At 36.0% G+C, this 22,649-nt stretch overlaps 1 protein-coding gene across 7 annotated transcripts in view; it reads right to left on the reverse strand.

Moving 5' to 3' along the window:
* The window catches only part of DENND4A (DENN domain containing 4A), a 135,882-nt gene that overhangs the window by 22,958 nt on the left and 90,275 nt on the right, over positions 1-22,649 (reverse strand). For 3 of the 7 annotated variants that reach the window (XM_043982246.1, XM_043982248.1, XM_043982245.1), the window contains 8 exons: positions 16,479-16,612; positions 10,347-10,482; positions 9,744-9,950; positions 9,522-9,650; positions 8,863-9,004; positions 8,336-8,467; positions 6,528-6,647; positions 5,552-5,698 (listed from right to left, as the gene is read on the reverse strand). In XM_043982246.1, coding sequence (XP_043838181.1) covers positions 5,552-5,698; positions 6,528-6,647; positions 8,336-8,467; positions 8,863-9,004; positions 9,522-9,650; positions 9,744-9,950; positions 10,347-10,482; positions 16,479-16,612 — 1,147 coding nt within the window. The remainder of the gene's footprint in view (positions 1-5,551; positions 5,699-6,527; positions 6,648-8,335; positions 8,468-8,862; positions 9,005-9,521; positions 9,651-9,743; positions 9,951-10,346; positions 10,483-16,478; positions 16,613-22,649) is intronic. The other 4 variants (XM_043982249.1, XM_043982247.1, XM_043982251.1 and 1 more) reach the window with 2 other exon arrangements.

Raw genomic sequence — 22,649 nt, forward strand, 5'->3', positions numbered from 1 at the left:
CCTATTTACAGATTAAGTCAAGCCAACAAGAATTCTTAAGTACTTACTATGTGCCAGGCACTGTGCTAAGCATTGGGAGATTAAATTTTCATACTTACTTTTTTTTTTTTTTGGTGAGGCAATTGGGGTTAAGTGACTTGCCCAGGGTCACACAGCTAGTAAGTGTCAAGGGTCTGAGGCTGGATTTGAACTCAGGTCCTCCTGAATCCAGGGCCAGTGCTCTATCCATGGTGCCACCTAGCTGCCCCAACAGCAATATTTTTTTTTTTTGCAGGGCAATGAGGGTTAAGTGACTTGCCCAGGGTCACACAGCTAGTAAGTGTCAAGTGTCTGAGGGCTGGATTTGAACTCAGGTACTACTGAATCCAGGGCCGGTGCTTTACCACTTCGCCATCTAGCTGCCCCAGCAATATTTTTTAAAAGAAAGGAACTCCCTGAAAAGCATAATCTTCAGGAAACCAAATTCAGTTCAATAAACATTAGGTTCCTACTATGTTTGAGGTATTCTGCTAGGTGTTGGGATTGAAAACAGAAACTGAAATAATCCCTGGCCTCATAGGGTTTATATTTCACTGCTGAGAAACAGCATGCATTCAAGTAAGTGCAAATCATATATGAAGTGATACAAAATAATTTTGAGATCGAGTGCTAAGTGCAGGGAAATTCTCACGTAAGAGGTGATGTGTGAGTTGTTCTTTGAGGGAAGCTAGTAATTCTACCAATCAAATGTGGAGGAAGTGCATTCCAAACAGGAGAGACTACTTGTGCCAAGATCACAGAGGAGGCAGAATACCACGTATGCACCATTTAACAGGTCAGTGTTACTAAGACAAGGGGTACATGAAGGAGAGTAATGCAAAATAAGAATAGAAAGGGAAGTCAGAGGTTATATCCTGGAGGGCTAAAATCATACCAGGAAGGCTATATCATACCAGGCTAAGAATTCTATGTTTTATTCTTTTTGGCAGGGAGGGGGGGGAGTGGGGCAGGGCAATGAGGGTTAAGTCACTTGCCCAGGGTCACACAGCTAGTAAGGGTCAAGTGTCTGAGGCCAGATTTGAACTCAGGTCCTCCTGAATCCAGGGCCAGTGCTTTATCTATTTTGCCACCTAGCTGCCCCCTCTATGTTTTATTCTTTTTTTTTTTTTTTTGGTGAGGCAACTGGGGTTAAGTGACTTGCCCAGGGTCACACAGCTAGTAAGTGTTAAGTGTCTGAGGCCGGATTTGAACTCAGGTACTCCTGACTCCAGGGCTGGTGCTCTATCCACTGCACCATCTAGTTGCCCCTATGTTTTATTCTTGAGACAATAGGGAGCCACTTAAGATTTCTGAGTAGGGGGAAATAAGGTCAGATCAGTTGCCAGTTCTATGTTCTTCTCTTCATTTGCATGGCCGTCATTACTTCTCATCTAGATTATTGCAAGTCTCCTAATTGGTCTTTCTGTCTCAACTTTCTCACCATTGCAATCTATCCTCCATTCTGCTGTCAGAAATTTTTTAAAGCATATATCTGACCATGTACCTCCTCTACTCAATAGACTCCAGAAACTTCCTATTGCCTCTAGGATAAAATATAACCTCTTCTGTTTGGATTTTAAATCCCTATACAACCTGGTACAACCTATCTTTCCAACTTCACTGGACATTGCTCCTCCCACACTCTGCAATACAGACAAATTGAACTTCTCTATGTTTCTAATTGACAACAATCTATTTCTCATCTCCATACCTTTGCACTGGCTATCTCTCATGCCTGAAATTCACTCCTTCCTTACCTTCATCTCAGAGTCCCTCTTTTCCTTTAAGATGTAGTTTAGGTACTGTCTTCTACATGAAGCCTTCCCTGATCCCTCCTACTACTAGTGCCCTCTCACCCAAACTACTTAGTATTTAACTAATTTGTGTATTTATTTTTACATGTGTATTCATGCATACACATATTTGTGTATATCTATAAATGTGAGTGTGCATGTATTTATTAACTTTATATTTATGTTTTATGTTATTTTTGCTACCTGTCAGTTTACTGAAAATCAATGTGCTAACAAAGAAACAAACAAGCAAAACAAATTAAGAAAGTAAAAATTACATGTAGGTTACTACTTGACGTGTGTTATGAAAACTGAAGGACTTAGGAACTCTCATCAACTCAATGACGAATTACAAGTTTTTGTTTTGCTTTTTTGTGGGGCAATGGGGGTTAAGTGACTTGCCCAGGGTCACACAGCTAGTAAATGTCAAGTGGCTGAGGCCGGATTTGAACTCAGGTTCTCCTGAATCCAGGGTCAGTGCTTTATCCACTGTGCCACCTAGCTGCCCCCAACCAATTACAATTTCAGAAGACTCAAGATCAAACAGGATACCCACCTCCAGATAGAGAGGTGATGGACTCATAGTACAGACTGATTTTATGTTTTGTTGTTGTTGTTATTTTGGACATAGCCAATGTGAGAATTTGGTTGGATTGACTATACATATTTGAAATAGGTTGTTTTTCTTGCTTTCTTAATGTTAGGTGGGAGGGGAAAGTAAAAGGGAGAGATCTGAAAAGAAAATTGAATAAGAGAAAATTTTTAAGTGAACATAAAAAGGGAAGTCTTTCCTTACGTGAGTGCCTTTATCTAAACAAACATCTAAAATTTAAAAAAAAGAGAGACAAGAAACAAAGGTAAAAAGAGATAGTCCTTTTAAAGGAAGAAGTCTTGTCCCACTTTGAACATGACTGTTTGACTTGGACATGACACAGATGATACAGTCAGGACTTTGACTAGAATACAACTCTGCAAAGGTGTGCCTTATTTGAAAGAAACATGACAGGTGGAAAAGGAGCAGTGAATATGGAGTAGCACAGTATATTATGAAGATACATTCATGCAAGAAAATCCAGGAACAAGATTGGGTGGGGAGGGGAAAGGGAGAGAAGTATGGTGAAGAACTGAAGAAAAAACTAAAGCAATATTGTTAAATATAATCCTGAGCATCTAGACAGAATAAGGAACTAAATAAGGAGTGAGTTAGGGAAACTGTTGGCTTCCCAAATCTCTCTCTCACTTTGAAATTCCTTGTCACAATATCAATAAAACAGTCCTTGTAGCCTACAAAAGTCTCTGCTTTTTGCCCAAGACTTCATAATCTTTAGCAAGGCTATCTAGGTTCTGACAGGGTCATCTTTCTTTGTGTATAACCAGAACTGGGTGTTGTCATCATTTTTGGACAATTCTTGGAGGTTGTTACTGATGATGAGAGGAATCAGGAAAAATTTCTCAAACAAGATGGCATCTGAGCTGAACTTAGGAGGAAACTAAGGATTATGAATAGGTAAGGGTGAAAAGGCAGCAAGGCAAAATATGGAAAGTTGAGTTTAAGGAATAGTATTAGACAAGTACCTGGAACACAATGTGTGAAAAGGAATAATGTGAAATAAATCTAGAAAGATAGACTGATAGCAGATTATGAAGGGCTTTGAAAATAAGACATTTTCATTTTCTCCTAGTGATGAGAAGGAAAAACTGAAAATGTTTGAGCTGGAGAAGAATGTGGTCAGATCTAAGCTTCTGACAGCTTTTGGGAGGATGGCCTGGAGAGGGGAGACATTAGAAGCAAGAGGACTAATTAGGAGGAGGGGATTTCAATAGTCTGGTAAGAGGTGACCTGGTCATGTCAGTGGAGTAAAGGGGCTGAATGCATGAGATGTTGTGGAGGCAAAAATAATCACAATTTGGTAACTAATTGAATTTGTGGCAATGAAATGAAGAAAAGAGTTAAAGATGACAGCGTTTGTAAACTGGGGTGACTATGAAGATGATGGTACCTTCAATAGAAACAGAGAAATTTGGAGAATGGGAGATACAATGGTTAGAAAGGACTTGACAATTGATGATTAGAGTAATTTCATGAAGCCAATTCATAACTTTAATAATGTTAAATAATACGGTATTTCCCTAACAAGGATTCTAAGAGGAACAACTATATATATTTAATACCTGATAGCAGAAGACACATGATAGTTTTTCAGAAAAGGATACTCCATAAAACTGTAACAAGTATTTATATAAGAAATTTTACTTAATATAGTTGCCAAATATGTATATTCTTGTGTATAAACAGAAGCAAAAACTGAGCTGATTCAAGAAATAAAAATGTATAGTCACATTTTTCCATCAAAAAAGCCAATCCTGGGGCAGCTAGGTGGCACAGTGGATAAAGCACCGGCCTTGGATTCAGGAGTACCTGAGTTCAAATCCGGCCTCAGACACTTGACACTTACTAGCTGTGTGACCCTGGGCATGTCACTTAACCCCCATTGCCCCGCAAAAAAAAAAAAAAAAAAGCCAATCCTGCCTGTGTCTACTAAACCCGTAAGTGATCCTGTAGAAGGAACATAGGATCATGAATTTAGAGCACCATGAGACCACAAAGATCAAATCCAACCCTCTCCTTTTATGGATGAGGACATGGAGGCACAGAGAGGTTAAGTGAGTTTCTCAAAGTCACACAGCCAGCACCAATGTTGGAAATGAATTATATTTTCCTGACTCCAAGATCAGCCCTCTACTGACTGCATCATGTTGTCTCTGTAGGAAGCTGAGGGCAGACAGTCAGCAGACTCAGGTTCTATAGCCTGCCTCTCCCAGGAATAGTGGTGTGATCTTGAGTGGATCACTAAACTCCTTAACTCAAGTTTCTCCATATATAAAAGTGTATGATGCAGGCTTCTTATTACATTATGCCATTGCTGTAAATTTTTATTAAAGTTTCAAAGATCCTTAATGCTACCGATGGCTCCAAGCATAAGCATCCTGACACAGTAGGCAGTCTTTTAGAGTTGGCCTGGCCCAATAATTCAGTATCTTGTGGCCAACCTGATAATGATAGGCCTCTCTGAACTTGACTAGGTCGATTTTTGGAAGACAGGTACATAAGGTCTTTGTTGGCACTATACTTGAAAGTTTTCTATCATGGTAGAATTTTAAAGTATAAAATGAGAACAATATTGTGCAAAAGCATTTTTAAAAGTAAAAAGCACCAGGTCTTATTACTATATCTCAACTAGAAAAATATAAAATACAGGGTTATTGCCACTGACAGAATAGACAGAATTTAGGCACAAAACTGAAGACTTGCATTTTTCAAACTGATAAAATTATGCAACTATGCTTAATTTTTTAATAAAAGAGCCAGATGTACTATCCTTTAGAGTTCTCAATGATCCATGTCAAAAGCAGTAATAATGTTAAGCTTGGGTGGATTTTGGGCATATGACAAGAGTAGTTCAACAATAGTTGGTTTGTAATACAATACAGAGCATAGGTTGCTTGGCCATAATAGATGACATCATCACCACCATTAGCATTTACATAGAATTTCTACATACGAAGCACTGTGCTAATAAGCATTTTACAAATATTATTTCATTTAATAATTTAGCTTAAAAATCATAACATTAAACCTACCTTTTACCACTAACATTTTTAGTTAATAAAATAATTTTACATCACAGATACAAATTTGGTTTATCATACAAGGAACAAAAATGTAATATATCCCTTACCTGTGCTTCCTCCTGATACTTCATCTGCATGACTAATCATACCACCAAGGCGGACTATACTTGATGTAGGATTTATACTGCCTGTGTTTTGATAATTGAGCTTAGGAAGGCAATCAGCACTTCCTTTTGCACTCTCACTCTCAGACACTGTAAAGAGAAAAAGAAAATTTCATTTCAAAAAATTCTGGCATTAAAAACAGGAAAGAAAAAAGATACCTGAGAAAGTACAAAAAAGGTTTGTTCTTCTTGGTTTTTAATGGATAAATTTCTGTAAAGCCTTGAGAAAACTACTTAACTGTTTCTCCATTTATAGACCTGGAATTATTCCACTTTCCCCAGACTTTCAGAATAAAAGTACAGGTTAAGTTATATCATTATATATACTTTACATATGAAGTACAAGGCATTAAAAAGCTGTGTGGAGTTTGGGACACAAAAGGATATGAGGAAAAAACTGTTAACCAATACCTTATGTTACACTGTATCCTTTTAAAGAATGTATATCCCCCCTCTGTGTTTTCAGCATTGTCTTTTTCTTTCATTATGGGCCAAAGTCCATTTTAAAACATTCTATGACAAAAAAGTTTTCAAGGTCCAGTCAAAGGCCTGGCTGTTTCAAGTAATGTTTAGTACTAAATGATACTAGATCAAGAGAATTTGGGTCTCCTAGAGTTCAGTGTAATAGACTTTTTAAAAGTCACTAACTATATATATTCAGGTGGTAAAATAGTTATCACTTTTACATTGATTCCAATTTTCCTTATTATGAGGATGCACAATGATGCAAATATCTTCTTGACCAGTCAGGGACCTGGGCAGGGATAGGAACAGAATAAGCATATTTTATACCAGAGATCGTTTATCTTTTTCAATGAATATAAAGTTACTAGAAGTCACAATATACTTTGAAAACCTGTGAACTGGCCCAACTACATAAATAGTAGGTGATTTTATATGTTGGTACTTAAACACCTACAGGAACTACAATCACTCTCTTTCTTGTCCTCTTTTTCTTCCTGTAAATCTTGGGTAGATATGTCACCTCTTCTAACTTCGTCTTTAGATAATGAATTATATCCAAGATCTGACTGACCCCCTGGAAAGAAAGAAAATATTTTGAAAGTTAAAAACAATAATTATGTCATTTTCTGAAATCCTTCTTAGTGACAAGTGAAATTATCAGTAACATGGTGCTTAAGTTAATAAATTTTAAAATTAATTTATTGTGTAATTGAAACAAAAACAAAAGCAAACAAATTTACATTTATACAAAAAAGCCCATATAGAACTCCCTCTCTATATACCTTTCATTGTCTTTACTTGTTCACTGGACCTCATATTTGCATATATACACACCCACACCCACATTATGTAGGCATATAGTGCTAAGATTGACTTGCATACAGATTTCAAAAGAAAAGAAATCATTATACTGCCAACTCCTTTCTTATTTCTACTAATGGTAAGGAGTTGAGTGCTTGTCCTTTCATCAACCCTACCCTTAATAGCATGAAGCCCAACAGGGCAAAAAAGAGAACTCTGCAGATAATATACAAAGTAAAAAACCCACTTAAAGATAACTAAAAAGCTGACTGAATATATTAGCATAAATATACCATCCAAAATATAAGGAACAGGATTTTAGATTGTTTTTTTCAAACTGATGAGCTCATTAAGGTTTCAGCTAAAACATCTTTTAAAAATGTAATTATATTGGAATAAGGAAGGAAAAGCTCAAGTAATACATTGAAATTATATGCTAAAACAATATCCTATGACATACTTCATTATTTTGGGTGATTTCCCCCCTCATATTGGCTGTATTTGTTTTAATATTGAACTTAAACTTTTCTAATTAAAATATTATTTTAATTCATAAAGAAATAGTTCTTAAATTTTAGACAAATCATTTTAATAGACCCCTCTTTTTAAAGTTATAGTCTTTTAATAGCATTTTTTAAAAAATCACATAACTCAAGTTGTGCAAGCTCTCACTGAATTATTCAAGAAATAAAACTTGCCAAAAAAAGCTAAAAACATGGAAATCATATTTCATCATGATTTGCCTATAACAGATCCTCCTAAAAATGAACATCAAGAGAAACAAACCAATGTTCTTTGTTGCAAGTAAAGCAGCTTTTAAGTTCTGTTGTTAATAACTTTTCAATCTTTCAATTCATTATTCCTGTCTGTAATGGATAGGCTGCCACTATACTATTTCTAAATGTTATATTTAATTTTTAAAAAAAAATGTAATATGTAAAGGACAAATTGATACACTAACTCATTTATTACATGTATCCTATCAGTCAATAGTACTTAGAGAATATCTGTGTATAAATTTCTTATGTTGCAGGGAAATTAATGCAGATCTTTAGCACTATCATGCTTTAAATTTTTAACCCTATAATTTTTCTAGTAATTAAGATTTTTTTAAAAGAATGGGCTGAAAGGAGATTATATGCTCAAGGGATCTATGTGCTTCTGGAACTAATTATATTTTAATAGACTAAAATGTTTAAATAAGCTGCTTTAGTAGCTCTTCAACCTTTTATTCTACTAAAAAAAATGAATAGAAATCAAATAGCTAACGAACTTTGGAATCTAGCCAATGTTAAATAATAAGAGCTTAACAAGTATTTTAATAGAACAATATGTTTCATAAGTCATCTACTTAACATCATATCAAGTTAAAAGAGAACATTCAAAACAGGAATAAGACAGTCTATCAAATCCTGTTTAAAATATATGCCATAATACATATATACATATACACACACAAACCTGTACTAGATCTATCATCAGTAGAATCTACTTTGATTAACTCAGTGTTGAAGGGTGCCTGCTCCACAGTGTTTGTGTCATTACAACTATCCATGCTGCCATGACTAACAGCATCCAGGTCACTGCCATCTGCTTAAGAACACAATATGATAGCATTTTACCACTCAAGGAGATATACCCCCAAATACCCATTAGCCTGTCGATTCTTATTTGCTTATGGTGGCAATCTACTGACTGTTGTATGAAAGAAACTGAATCTTTTCATCTATTTAGAAAAAATGTGTTCAGCATAAAGCAAGCACATAATAAGCTATGTATCTGTTTAAATTAAGCAACCCAAGATTGAAATTTAAACCAGATCAATTAATTATTTATTTTTAAAGGGTTAGAATATTATGTGCTAAGACTTTTAATGGGACAACCCAAACTAGCAAAAATATTCAGTGTTGTAAATTTAAAACATTTATTAGAATCAAAATTGTAACAAGTCATTTCATGAAAAAAAATCTTAAAATCACTTTATTTACCTGAAAGAGGAGCATGTGATACATGAGTATTTTTTCTTAAAACTTTTTTGAACTGTGCTATTCCTAAAACAACATTTCTTATTTTGGTCCACAGAAAATAACCACTTCGACTGCTTGAAGGCCAAGTACTTTCCAAAACAGCCTATTAATTAAACACGACATATAATGATTATCAATTATAACAGCTCCACTATATACACATCCTCCTCCCCTCCCTTCCTCTGCATTTCTTTCTTGCCCAAATCAAAGACTAGGAAATAAGGAGATATTATTTATTTTAAAAGGACATTTTCTGTTTCTTTGTTTGTTTGTTATTTATTTGTTTGTTTTCCTGAGGGGCAATGAGGGTTAAGTGACTTGCCCAAGGTCACACAGCTAGTGTCAAGTGTCTGAGGCCAAATTTGAACTCAGGTCCTCCTGAATCCAGGGCTGGTGCTTTATCCACTAGGCTACCTAGCTGCCCCTAAAAGGACATTTTCAATGAAATAAAATAAGTACTTTAAGAAATCCTTGCAGTTGTATTAATAGCCCTTAAACTCAAGCATTATAATTATCAAATATATATCTATATATATGTGTGTGTGTATACACACACACACACACACACACACACACACACACCTTACTCTTCTACTACTACACTAAACCAAATTAATTACCTTATTATAGTAACCATAAGTAATGGCATTGGGATGAACACCAGCTTTTTTCATTTCAAAAAGTACTCGCACTGCAAGAACAGGCTGCCCATACTGACCACACAGCTGCATAAGAACTCGATAACACACCTGAAACAGTTATGTTGAAAGGCACATAGAATTAGAGGCCTAAGTGTACAATTGTAGAAGGAAGTAATGGATTTTATAAGACTTAACTATTACCTCGTCGGGAGGATCAATCTTTTTTGAATGCATTTTTCGAAGTACATCATATGCTGTTTTCAGAGCCCTGACTTTTGAATGGCACACTTTCACGTATGCTGGGAGGCAAATAAACCACAGTCCATAACAATGACGTAACAGGCATCTGGACCACATCTGAGGGATGGAGGAATACCTCTTTGCTATTTTATGGGCTGACTTTATTTCCTAGGAAACCACAAGTTTTCATTAATGACCTTATATGCACTTACATACCCTTATTCACATGATAAATGTCATAATTATAAATTACAGGTCAAATCCTGTTACAACAAATCCTACCACAAAAAGATCCCTAAATAACTAAAACCTGTTCAAAGAATAACTGATATATATGTATATACATATATACATGTGCATGTGCTTTTAACTATATCTGTTATAATAAAACTGTAATATAATAAATTAATTGGATGATCTTTTAGAATGGGCTTCAATGAAATTTGAACTGCAATAGTTGTAATTGTAATATATGCTCTAGGATGTGACACTCTTAGGAGTGATACATTAGAGGGTGCAAAAGAAACTGTTATGACAATAAAAAATAAAAACTTTTCAAATTACCTGTTTAGTTCTTCTGAACATTGCTGAAGGGCTATTAGGACTACTATTTTTTGAGGCCAGTTTATTATTTTGTGTTTGCAGAAATCCCTCTGGCCTCTCAAATAAATCTATCTTCAGGACAGGAAATCCATTATAGCTGTTACAAGATGGGGGAAAAAATCTCTTGTTAAAATCTATATGCGGAAGAATATGATATCTACATATGATTAGTTATGTGACCATTCATTGCTTATCTAGGAATTGATATTGTTGACTTGCATTCTAGCAGAGGCAGGAGGAGATAGTGGAAAGGATGCTGATCTTGAAGTCAGGAAGATTCTGGTTCAAATCCCTTGGACTTAGAAGCCTGTGATCCTTGGTTAGGCACTTAAGAGTTTGTGTGCCTTGGGCAATTCCCTAGGACCTTTCTATTAATTCACATAGAAGGAATTAAAGTATGAGAGCCTCAATTACTTGCAAAACAACAAAGAAGCAAGGCATAGGAAGAACAGACACTTGGGAAGGATAAATATAAAAAAATTCAATTCACACTGAAAAACAACTTTGCTTCCTTTATACTTTTACCTGATATACCTCATGTATTTATTTAAAAAATAATAAACATTTTTATTATAGTTTTGAGTTCCAAATGTTATTCCTCCTTCCCTCTCTCCCCTCTTTGAGGCAATAAGCAATCAGATGTGGGTTATACATGAGATATACCTCAAAATAGTTTTAACATCTTAATACCCTAAATTAGTGAGATTATAACCAATCTGTAACTATTACTGATTACTTAAGGCAAAATTCACTTCACTAAAGAAATATTGGCAAAGGATCAATAGGAAGTAGGAAAAAGAACAAAGGAGTCCAATGAAGTTGTGTTCTATAAAGAAAGGTACATATTATGTTGATGGTATTATTATAAAGGAGAGTGATTTTCTTATGTCAGTGATTAAATAGAAGTCCTCTACGTCTGGGGGCATGAACCATTTTTTGTTGTTATATACCAACAATTAGTGCAGACCCTGGCACATGATGTAAGCTGAATAAATGAGTTGAGTTCTGAATGCCACATATATCTATATATCTATATATCTATATCTTTTAAAAAGTATTTTATTTTCCTGTTACATATAAGGATAGTTTTCAACATTTGTTTTCATAGGATTAGTTCCAAATTTTTCTCTCACCCTCCCTTCCCTCCCCAAGACGGAAAGCAATCTGATATAGGTTATATATGTACAATCACATTGAACATATTTCTACATTAGTCATCTTGTGAAAGAAGAATCAGATCACAAGGGAAAAACCTCAAAAAAGAAGGAAAAAAATAGTCCAAAAGTAGAAACAGTATGGTTCAATCTGCATTCATAATCCACAGTTCTTTTTTTTCTGGATGCTGCAAAAACTCTCTATCGTGAGTTCTTTAAAATTCTATTGGATCGTTGCACTGCTGAGAGGAGCCAAGTCTATCACCATTGTTCATCATACAATGTTGCAGTTACTGTGTGCAATGTTCTCCTGGTTCTGCTCCTCTCAGTCAGCATCAGTTCATGTCAGTCCTTCCAGGTTTCTCTGAACTCCTGCTCATTGTTTCTTACAGTGCAATAGTATTCCATTACATTCATATACCACAACTTGTTTAGCCATTCCCCTATTGATGGGCATTCCCTTGATTTCCAATTCTTTGTCATATACACACATACACACATACACACACACACACATATATGTGTATATATATATAAATCTTAACACATTGCAGTCATACTCTGTATGTTTATATGCATCCATGCACACACACACACACACACACACACACACAAATCTCTTAAGTTACCCTCTCTCTGCATATGGACAGGACAGAGCTGATCTTCCAGTAATGGCTGCTATTTGCACTAAAACATTTCAGGCTCAAGAAAACCACTACCCCTCCAGTTCTCCCTCCCCCACAAGAAAGAGAGAAGGACAGGTAGATGTTTAAATTAAGACCTAGATGCTTACTTCAATAGACCAAAGATTTTATGATTTTATTCTTGTAGAAACTGTCTACACTGTACTTCCTCTGAACCTTTATATTCATGAGGTTTTTTTTTTTATTCATGAGTCTTGACCAAAAAAAAATCATTGCCCTGTGGTCAACCCAGCAATAAGTGTCTCTGAACTTCATTAGGCTGTTCCTCAAATGACATATGGACAGTCTGTTGCTGGCCCCATTTCTAGCCTCCTTAGGGTTGTTGTGAGGATTAAATGAGGTAAATATGTATAAGGCCCTTATCACAGTGCCTCGCACATGTTGTTGTTGTTGTACAATTGTGTCTGACTTCGTGACCCCATATGACTAGAGTCGTTTGCTATGTATTTCTCCAGTGGTTTAGCCAAACAGAGGTTAAGTGATTTGCCCAGGGTCACACAGCTAGTCAGTGTCATAGGCCAGATCTGAATTCAGGTCTTCCTGATTCTAGGCCCAGCACTGTATCTACTGAGCCAAACTGTCTCTATATTGCCTGGCACATAGTAAGCGCTTAATTTTTTCCCCTTCCTTTCCATCTTGGTAGGGCTTGCCAGTGGTTACACATTAAAGTTTTGTCATCATCATACTAGCAACAAAGACACAGAGTAGCAAAAGAGTAAGATATAACATGGAAAGAATAAATGACCAAATGGGGAACTGCCTCCCTTAATTCACCATCACTTTTATCATTATCCCCAATATCTCTTATCCCCTTCCCCTCCTAGTTGCCTATTGGGTAAAATATATTTCTAAACCCAACTGAGTACATATGAATACACACACACACACACACACACACATTTTTCCTTAGAATCAATTTTGATGAGTGAGGTTCAAGTATTGCCTGCCACGCTACATGCCATCTTCCTCTACATTATAAAAGTTCTTCCTTGCATGCCTCTTTTATGTGAGGAAAATTTCCCCATTCTAGCTCCCCCTTTCTCCCTTTTCCCAGTGAATCCTTCTTTATCACCATCCCACTTTTAAAAAAGAGATCATCCCAACATAATCGACTCACACCCAGAGCCTCTATCTATGTAGACTCCTTTGAACTGCCCTATTAATGATAAAGTTCTTAGGAGTTACATGTATCCTCTTTCCATATAGGAATGTAAACAGTTTAACTTTATTGAGTCCCTTATGATTACTCTTTCATGTTTACCTTTTTATACTTCTCTTGGGAGTCTTTGGCATCTCAATGCCAAATATTCTATTCAGCTCTGGTCTTTTCATCAGAAATGCCTGAAAGTTCTCTATTTCATTAAATATCCAATTTCCCCCCTGAAGGATTATATGCAGTTTTGCTGGATAGGTGATTCTTGGTTGTAAATCCTAATTCCTTTGCCTTCCAGAATATCATATTCCAAGCCCTCTGATCTTTAAATGTAAAAATTGCTAAATCTTGCGTTATCCTGACTGGCTCTAAATTTTTTTCTTTCTAGCTGCCTGCAATATTTTCTCCTTGACCTGGGAGCTCTGGAATTTTGCTATAATATTCCTGGGAGTTTTTTCATTTGGGGGTCTCTTTCAGGAGGTGACTGGTGGAACCTTTCAATTTCTATTTTACCCTCTCGTTCTAAAATATCAGGGCAGTTTTCCTTGATAATTTCTTGAAAGATGATATCTAGGCTCTTTTTGTTGATCATGGCTTTCGGGTAGTCTAATAATTTTAAAATTATCTCTCCTGGATCTATTTTCCAGGTCAGTTGTTTTTCCAATGAGATATTTCATATTTGCTTCTATTTTTCATTCTTTTGACTTTATTTTATTGTTTCTTGATGTCTTGTGGAGTTGTTAGCCCTTTCCCAATTCTAATTTTTGAGGAATTATGTTCTTCAGTGAACTTTTGTACATTTTAAAAATTTGGCCGTATCTGCTTTTTAAGAATTTTATTTCTTCAGTGAATTTTTGTGTCTCTTTTAACATTAGGCCAATTCTGTTTTGTTTTGTTGGGCAATGAAGGTTAAGTGACTTGCCCAGGGTCACAAGCTAGTAATTTTCAAGTGTCTGAGGCTGGATTTGAACTCAGGACCTCCTGAGTCCAGGGCTGGTGCTTTATCCACTGCTCCACCTAGCTGCCCCCAATTCTGTTTTTTAAGGTATTTTTTACTTCAGTATTTTTTCTACCTTTTTAAAAAAAAAACAAACTTTTAATTCTCTTTTCATAATTTTTTTGTATCACTCATTTCTTTTCCTCTATCACTCATCTTTTTTTTTTCTTAATTCTTCCAGGAATTCTTGCTGGCCTTGAGCCCAATTAGCATTTCTGAAGTTTGCCTGTAGCTGTGTTCACACTATTGTCTTCTTCTAAGTTTATGTCTTGGTCTTCCTTGCCACTGTAGTAGATTTTTATGGTCAAGTTCTATTTTTGTTGTTTGGTCATTTTCCCAGCCTATTTTTACAATTTGAATTTTATATTAAAGTTGGGTTCTGCTCACCTGGGGGTAGGAAGGTTCTGTGCCAAGCTTCAGGCATCTTCATGCTGCTATTTTGAGAGCTAGTTCAGGGAGTCTGCAAGTTTTTGGTGCTTCCAAGATTTTGTTATTCTGGGAAAGGTGTGATCACTACTCTCCTGATCTGTGCTTTGGTCTTTACCCAGGAAGGGCCCCCTACTCTCCTGCAACTGCAAGTGCTAGCATTCCCCTTGGCCCTAGAACTGTGATCAGCTCCTATGTTCCTTTGTGACTGATGACTAGTGCTCTTCTCTGCCCTTGCACTACAACCTAGAACTGCCAGGCAATGTCAGCTACACCCATTGGGAAAGGGTCCCCTGCAATCTCTCTTTCTTCTTCCTTTTTTGGGGGTAGAGGCAATCAGTATTAAGTGACTTGCCCAGGATCATACAGCTATTAAGTGTCTGAGGCCAGACTTGAACTCTGTCCTCCTGACTTCAGGATTGGTGCTCTAACCACTCTGCCATGAGCTGCCTCAATCTCTTTCTAATCAACTGTCTGACTCTTCCCTTATCTCTCCACCCCCCCCCCACTGTCTCTGTACTGAGAATTCCCAAATCAGCTGCTGCTACTGTTGCAGCTCTCTCCAACACCCACTGTTGGTGTTCCTGCTGAGCTCTGGTGCATCCTGTGACCTTTCCTGTGGACCTTCTGTATTGTCTTAGGATAAATAAATGTCTCCCTCTGAATGTTTTTTGGCTTTGATACTCTAAAATTTGATTTGAGGTGTTATTTTAAAGTTGTTTGGAGGGGAACATTGGGAAAGGTAAGCTGGGTCCCAGCCTGTACTCCACCATCTTGAGTTATAACATTTTCTAAAAATCTATTACTATTACTATTTTTAAAAATTTCCAAACCGACCAATAAAAAAAAATCTACCCTAAGTTAATTGTGTACTAGAAACTTAAGAATGCATCTAAAACATTTAATGAACTTACCTGGGTAAAATTCATTAGCACAGATTTCAATTAAAACAAACACAATTTCTTGAAAGTTTATAGCATGAAATTAAAGATGGAGAATAAAGCCTATAATCACATAAAATATTGTAAAATCTTTCTGAAGTCCCTATAAATTGATTAATCTCTTTAAAAAATCACCTTTTTTTGTTGTTTTTTGTTTTTGTTGTTTTTGCAGGGCAATGGGGGTTAAGTGACTTGCCCAGGGTCACACAGCTAGTAAGTGTCAAGTGTCTGAGGCCAGATTTGAACTCAGGTACTCCTGAATTCAGGGCCGGTGCTTTATCCACTGCGCCACCTAGCCGCCCCTAAAATCACCTTTAATGAAATAAACAAAAAATTTAAATATTCTTGAAATATAATAGATTTACACATTTTTTTTGGTATAGCAGAACTCTGTCAACATTTGAGGGGATAAAAATTACATTGGTATGATGAAAGACTCTCAAATTTGTGAGTACTATGCCAAAAAAACCCCAAACCCCAAATTGTTTAGGTATGGGTTTAATTTGTTTAATGATTTGCTATAAATGTGCCTACTACCTACAAATAGTATGACCTGTAATGTTTTAGCTTTTAAAACTATCATAGTACATAGTATGATAGATTTTAGAGCTACAATGTCACTTAAAGATCCTTAGGTCCCATGCCTTCCTATTTTACTGATCTAAACTAGTGTGTACAGATATTTCTTTCAAATTCATACATCTTACTTATTGAATACCTGTATTGTAAAGGGTGTTCTTCACCAGTGGGTAGATGTGGGATCTCAGGTGGGGTTACGAAAACAGTATGTTCACTTTTGAAGGATTCATCCAGTTCTATAAGTCGCATTTCACCATTTTTGTCCATATCTACCTAAAGAGGTTTAAAAAGAAATACGTTAAAAACATATTTTCCATGAAGGCAAAGGGTTACAAATCTTCTAAAAGGCAACAGAGAGATGTACGGAGCTGAAGTATCTTACTAAAAGCACTTTAAATGCTAAAAGTGGCCTAAAGACATTACCTAGAATGTGCTTGACCAGAGGAGTGAGAGATTATGTAAGAGAGAATGATTAGACAGAAGGCCTGAGGTAATCAGTACCTCTGAGATTGAGAAAAGGCACTTCAGTGTATTGGGAAGCTCCTCAACAGAGGGCTTATGTGAAGGTAAAGAAGAAATACAGACTGAGAAATTGAGAAATAATTGCCTTCCATATTATCAGAGGGAAGACTCCAATGAATTCACAAATCCACAACACCAAAAGTTCAAAAACAAGTATTTATTAAGTGCTTACTGTGTGCCAGGCACTGTGTAAAGTGCTAGTGATACAAAGAAAAAGTGAAAACAGTTCCTGCCTTGCAGGAACTGGCATACCCATAGAAAATATGTATGAATATACAAGATACATACAAAGTAGGTGCAAGGTCACCTTGGGAAGGCACCAGGAGTCAGGGGAAAATGGGAAAGACTTGGTGTAGAAGGTGGGGCTGAGTGTTGAAGGAAGTCAGAGATTCTGAAATGTAGAGGTGAAAATAAGAAAGCATTCTAGGCGTGGGGCACCAGCAGTATGAAGGTATGGAGATGGACGATGAAGGATCATGTGTGAGGGACAGTAAACAGACCAGTATGACTGGACTATCGAGTGAATAAAGGACAATAATATGTAGAAAGACTAGAAATATAGCAAGGGATCAGGTTGTGAAGAGCTTTCAATGCCAAATGAAAGAGTTTGTATGTTTGAGGTAACAGAGCCATTAGGGCTTATTTAACAAGTGTGGTTAGAGCTATACTTTAGGGAAAGAATTTTTAAAGTTGTGAGGAAAATAGATTGGACTGAGAAGAGACTTGAGGCATAGAGATTAATTAGGAGGCTACTGTAAGAGTCCAGCAGAGAAGTGATGAAGGTCTGAACTAGAGGTGTGACCATGCCAGTGGACAGAAGGGATATGTGTCAGAAATGCTGTAAAGCTAGAAATAACAAGATTTGGAAACTAACTGGATATGTGTGGGATGAGAGAATAGTCAAGGATGACACTGAGATTTTGATTTCACAAGATATCTGCTTTCAGCTTTAATAAAGGAAATTTAAAAATTTACCTTTGAAAAAAATATAAACATTTCAGCCCTCATCAGTAAATCTTAAAGACAAAAGATATTTATAAAGTGCAAATTATTATTCATAAGTAGGGTCATCCTTAGTAGATGGTGGGACTCAGAGCCATCCTTGGGAATTAGAAAGCCAAGGCAAATCATGTCATGCAATTTCTCTGACATTTTGTAGGTGGGTGAAATCAGGCCAAAAAAAAAATTATCCCAGAGAGGAAATGAGGAAAAGAAAAAGAAAAAAATGTCAAAAAAGAGTTAAGATTAAAATCAAGGCCAACTAAAGTTGTGTGTGTGTTCCTGTGTATATTAGCCTGACCAAAAGAATGTGAGTTCTGGGTCCTTTAAAAAAAAATGACCTTCACAATCCCTTTTCCCCAAGTAACTGGTTCTCTAAGTTATATTTCCCCACTATTGCTCTTTTTTTTTTTTTGGGTGAGGCAATTGGGGTTAAGTGACTTGCCTAGGGTCACACAGCTAGTGTCAAGTGTCTGAGGTCAGATTTGAACTCAGGTCCTCCTGAATCCAGGGCCGGTGTTCTATTCACTGTGCCACCTAGCTGCCTTTTTCCCCACTACTGTTGCAGGTACTTTGATCTCTGTTCCCTAGGTTTGCTACTTAAGAGTGATGTCTAACTTTTATTTGTCTTTTAGCCCCCATATCAAGTTAGTTGCTAAGTTCTGTCTCTTTTACCTCTATGATATTTATTACATCTATCCCCTTCTCTCCACTCACTCATGGCCCTAGTTCAGGCCCTCATTACACAGTGCATAGACTATTATAATAGTCTTTCTCACCCCCCTTTTTTTTTGCGGGGCAATGAGGGTTAAGTGACTTGCCCAGAGTCACACAACTAGTGTCAAGTGTTTGAGTTTGAATTTGAACTCAGGTCCTCCTGAATCCAGGGCCAGTGCTTTATCCACTGCACCCCTAGCTTCTCCCTATAATAGTCTTTCAATTGATATCTTTGCCTTTATCCTTTCTTCCATACTCCCAGGCAGCTACCAAAATAGTGTTCCTATGTGACAGGTTTAACCATACCACTTCTCTCCTTAAAACCTTTCAGTGGCTCACATTGTCTCTAGGATAAAATACAAACTTTTTATCCTGGCATTTAAGGTCCTTTACTATCTGGCTCTCAGGTACCTTTTCAGCATGATTTAACTTTACTTATTCCCATTCATAAACCATATTTAGCCAAACAGGGTTACTGAATCTTTCCAAACAGGGCTATTGAATTCTATCGGCCAAACCTTGCCTTCCAACAAGTTGTCACCTCTCTACATATACCTCTTCTCCCCAACTCCACCTCAAGGAATCCTGACCTTACTTCAAAGCTCAGTTTAGATATGACCTCCTTGCGGGTAGGTGCTTGTTCTGCCTTTGTGTTTCCAAGACAATGAACAATGAACTTGTTCACATCAAGGGCTTAATAGAAATTTGTTGAACTGAAATGAGTTATTGCCTATCCACCTGGTTCCAGAATTGGGACTAGGTGGGATTCCCAAACCAAGAGATTGGATTCAAGGGCAATAAAGCCAACTTTCATAAGCATTAATAAATGCTTGTTGACTGATTGATTGCTCTGCTCTAGAGATAGGTCTAACTCTTGCCAATGCCTTATCTATCAAAATGACATTATAATTGCTGAGATTTTATGCTGTAGGTTTAGGTTCAGCATTATTTTAAAACAAGTATTTATTTGCCTTTGAAAATTCTCAACATAGCCCAATGAAAGTTTTAAAAATAACAAAAATAAACATGAAATATGTCCAAGGCATGCTTGAACATTTCCGCCTTATGCAAAACATAATGATATCATAGAGAGAAAAAATCCAATGCTCATATCAGGATAAAGCAAAATACTTTTCAAAGTCATTTTAATGTTCTCTTCATATTTTCCATAAGATTTATATCTGCCTTGAAAATGATCTTTAGAAATGCTTATGACACTTAAAAGATAGAAATAAAAAGTATCAAAATTATAATCATATAAATAGCAAGAAAAATGGCTTTTTAAAAGTAGTCATAAATGAAGCTTTATTAAACAGTCTTCTAATAATAATATATGGCTGTGAATCTTGAATATTATAAAGAATTAAAATTGTAGATCACCCAAAGAGTGATGAAGAGAGGCATGGTGGACAAAAAGAGGTTACCATATATTACCAAAAAGGAATCATGTGCAAGATGTAAAATAAAAATTATTATCAAAGACATGCATGACTGAAAAAGGAAAGGGGTTGGTTATATAGTAAGAAACAAGGGCTAGATAAGTTTTGTGCTCCAAAGATACTCTCATAATGTTAAAGACCTAGAATACTGGGTGGATGAGGGTGGGGGGAGGGTAAGGGGATGGATGATACCTGCAAGCATCACAGGATGAGAAGGCATATGTAAATAGGTTTGACTCTGTTGCAAGAGGGGAAGATGCCCCACCCTATTGGGAAATTCAGATTTCACCAACAGTACCAAAGAATTGTTCCTGCTTAATATGTCAAGGACCAGAAGTTTTATTGGTTGTACTTCCTCCACTGACTTTAGCATTAGTTCCTTCAAGAGTTGTGATTGAAAAATTCACCTTGTAGGAGGTGATTAGCTTCCCTTTCCACCCCTTTCCCTCCAAATCCCTTTAAAACTGGTCATTTTCTCTTTATAATATCAAGAGGCAGTATGACATATGAAAAATTTCCAAATAGACTCTAGGTAAATCACAAAGACCTAGTACCTATTTCTGACAGAAAGAAAAGAGAGGAATGACAATGAGGTAAAAATTTGGTTTACTTAAATTTCTTTTTAACTCAGAGCTGACTCAACTGAGAAACTATCTCCCTCCCCCAAATACCTAAAAATCACAAGATTTAGGATGGGTATAATAATGGACATTAGAGATTATCCAGTCCACTCCTCCCCAACATTCTCTCTCTCTCTCTCTCTCTCTCTCACTCACTCACTCACATGCAACACACACTTTTACAGAGGAGGAAATAGAAGTTGAAAGGGGTTAACCATCTTGTCAAAGGTCACTCAAATAATAAGTAGCATCACCTGGGTCCTCTGATGCCCAAATCAACAAAATCAGCTACTTTTTAAAAAGCCTAATATTATTCAGGACACGTTTGATAACAGAATAAATAAATTTCTTAACTCTACTTTATTTGCACCCTATATCATTGTGATATTTAGGTACTATATATCAATCATATATAGCACTGATCACAGAATCCATGATGTGAAATTAAAACATGTACAGAAACAACACAGCATTGTATTTTCATCCTTTTGAAAATGCAAATTGTACTTAACTCTAAGTATCAAATTAGTTTGTCTTGAAATTATATATGAAGGTTACCCAGAAGGAATAATTATTAGAGTATATTCTGGCCTGTTGTGGCATGTGTGACAGTTTAAAGAATACCATTTTATTTATAAGGAAAACTATTTAGATTTGTAATTAATGAAAAACACTTCATAACTTGATGAGTTATAATTATTTTGAAGGAGTTATTGAAAAGCTTAAACATAATTTAATACTATACTACATAAAAATCTTTTTTTCAGGCTAGAATTAAGCCATATTTCAGTTTTTAAAAATCTATATATAAATAGTAATATATTTCAAAAGAACAATTTATTGTGGAGACTTCTGAGGCCTGACAGTAATCAAGCAATCATTCTAATAATCTTCTGCATTAATTTTTGTTGAGTGAATAGCAGGTGACCTACTTTCAGGAAATCCTAGTCAACTAATGCATTAATTATATAGTACATTAATGTCCTAGATCATAATGTCTCAGATCCTTAGCAAGATGACAAGCCTTGTGTTTCTTACAATATTAATAAGAACTATTTTTTTTAGCCACATGAAAGTAGAATACAGATGAAGAACACATCTAATGTTAACTGAAACTTAGTATTTGTAACCAAGATATCCACAGTGGGTATAATAGAACTGTAGGAGATTTTTCTGTGCCAAGAACTGTACATGTAATAATGAATAGTTTTGTCTATTACTACTGCTGCTGCTGCTGCTACTGTTACTGCTACTGCTGTTGCTGCTGTTGCTGCTGCTCCTGCTGCTCATCTCCTCCTCCCACTCTCCCCCCAATCTCTTAATAAGTATTAAAAAATAGGCCTGTTTTCTCACAAATTAAAGAAGTATATTAAAAGTAATATTGTTACTTATTTTTCTTCCTCGTGAGTAGGCTGGCTATCGTCAGAAGAAAATACTGTTTCAAGCAACAAATTATAGCCCTAAGCCCAACAATCTGACTCATAAATATATGCCATTGTTTACAAAGGAGAACAAGGTGAAGGTGTATGCAGGTGGCTAATGGTCAAAACAATTCAAAGTTCATATTCTATTGATATCAGTTAGGAATATCATCTCTGTGTGAATAGCACATCTTTGTTTCTATAGAAAAGATTTACAGGAAAATGGTGATTAGGTTTTCAGGCCAGCCCACAAAAATCATTAAACACATAACATAATACTATTTCAATGATACATTGTGATTATGGGAAAACTCATTGAGTTAGAACAAGAGATAGTAGAAATGCATCTCCCTTATCTGACAATATTTGTGGGTGGTAAAGATACACTTGGGAAACAGTTACTTGCTAACTTTTTTTTACATTCTAAATTGGGGAACAAAAGAAAGCTGTCATCATGAGGAATAGAGGCAATGAATGATACGGTCAGTTGTTCATTTATATATATCATATGTAAGTTCAGTGTTCATAAGTTTGTAACTGTTTGAAACAAGATTTATTGTGCAAAATGAGCTTTATAGACCGCTTTCATGTA

This window comes from Dromiciops gliroides, chromosome 2 (assembly GCF_019393635.1).
Source record: "Dromiciops gliroides isolate mDroGli1 chromosome 2, mDroGli1.pri, whole genome shotgun sequence".
Lineage (NCBI taxonomy): Eukaryota > Metazoa > Chordata > Mammalia > Microbiotheria > Microbiotheriidae > Dromiciops > Dromiciops gliroides.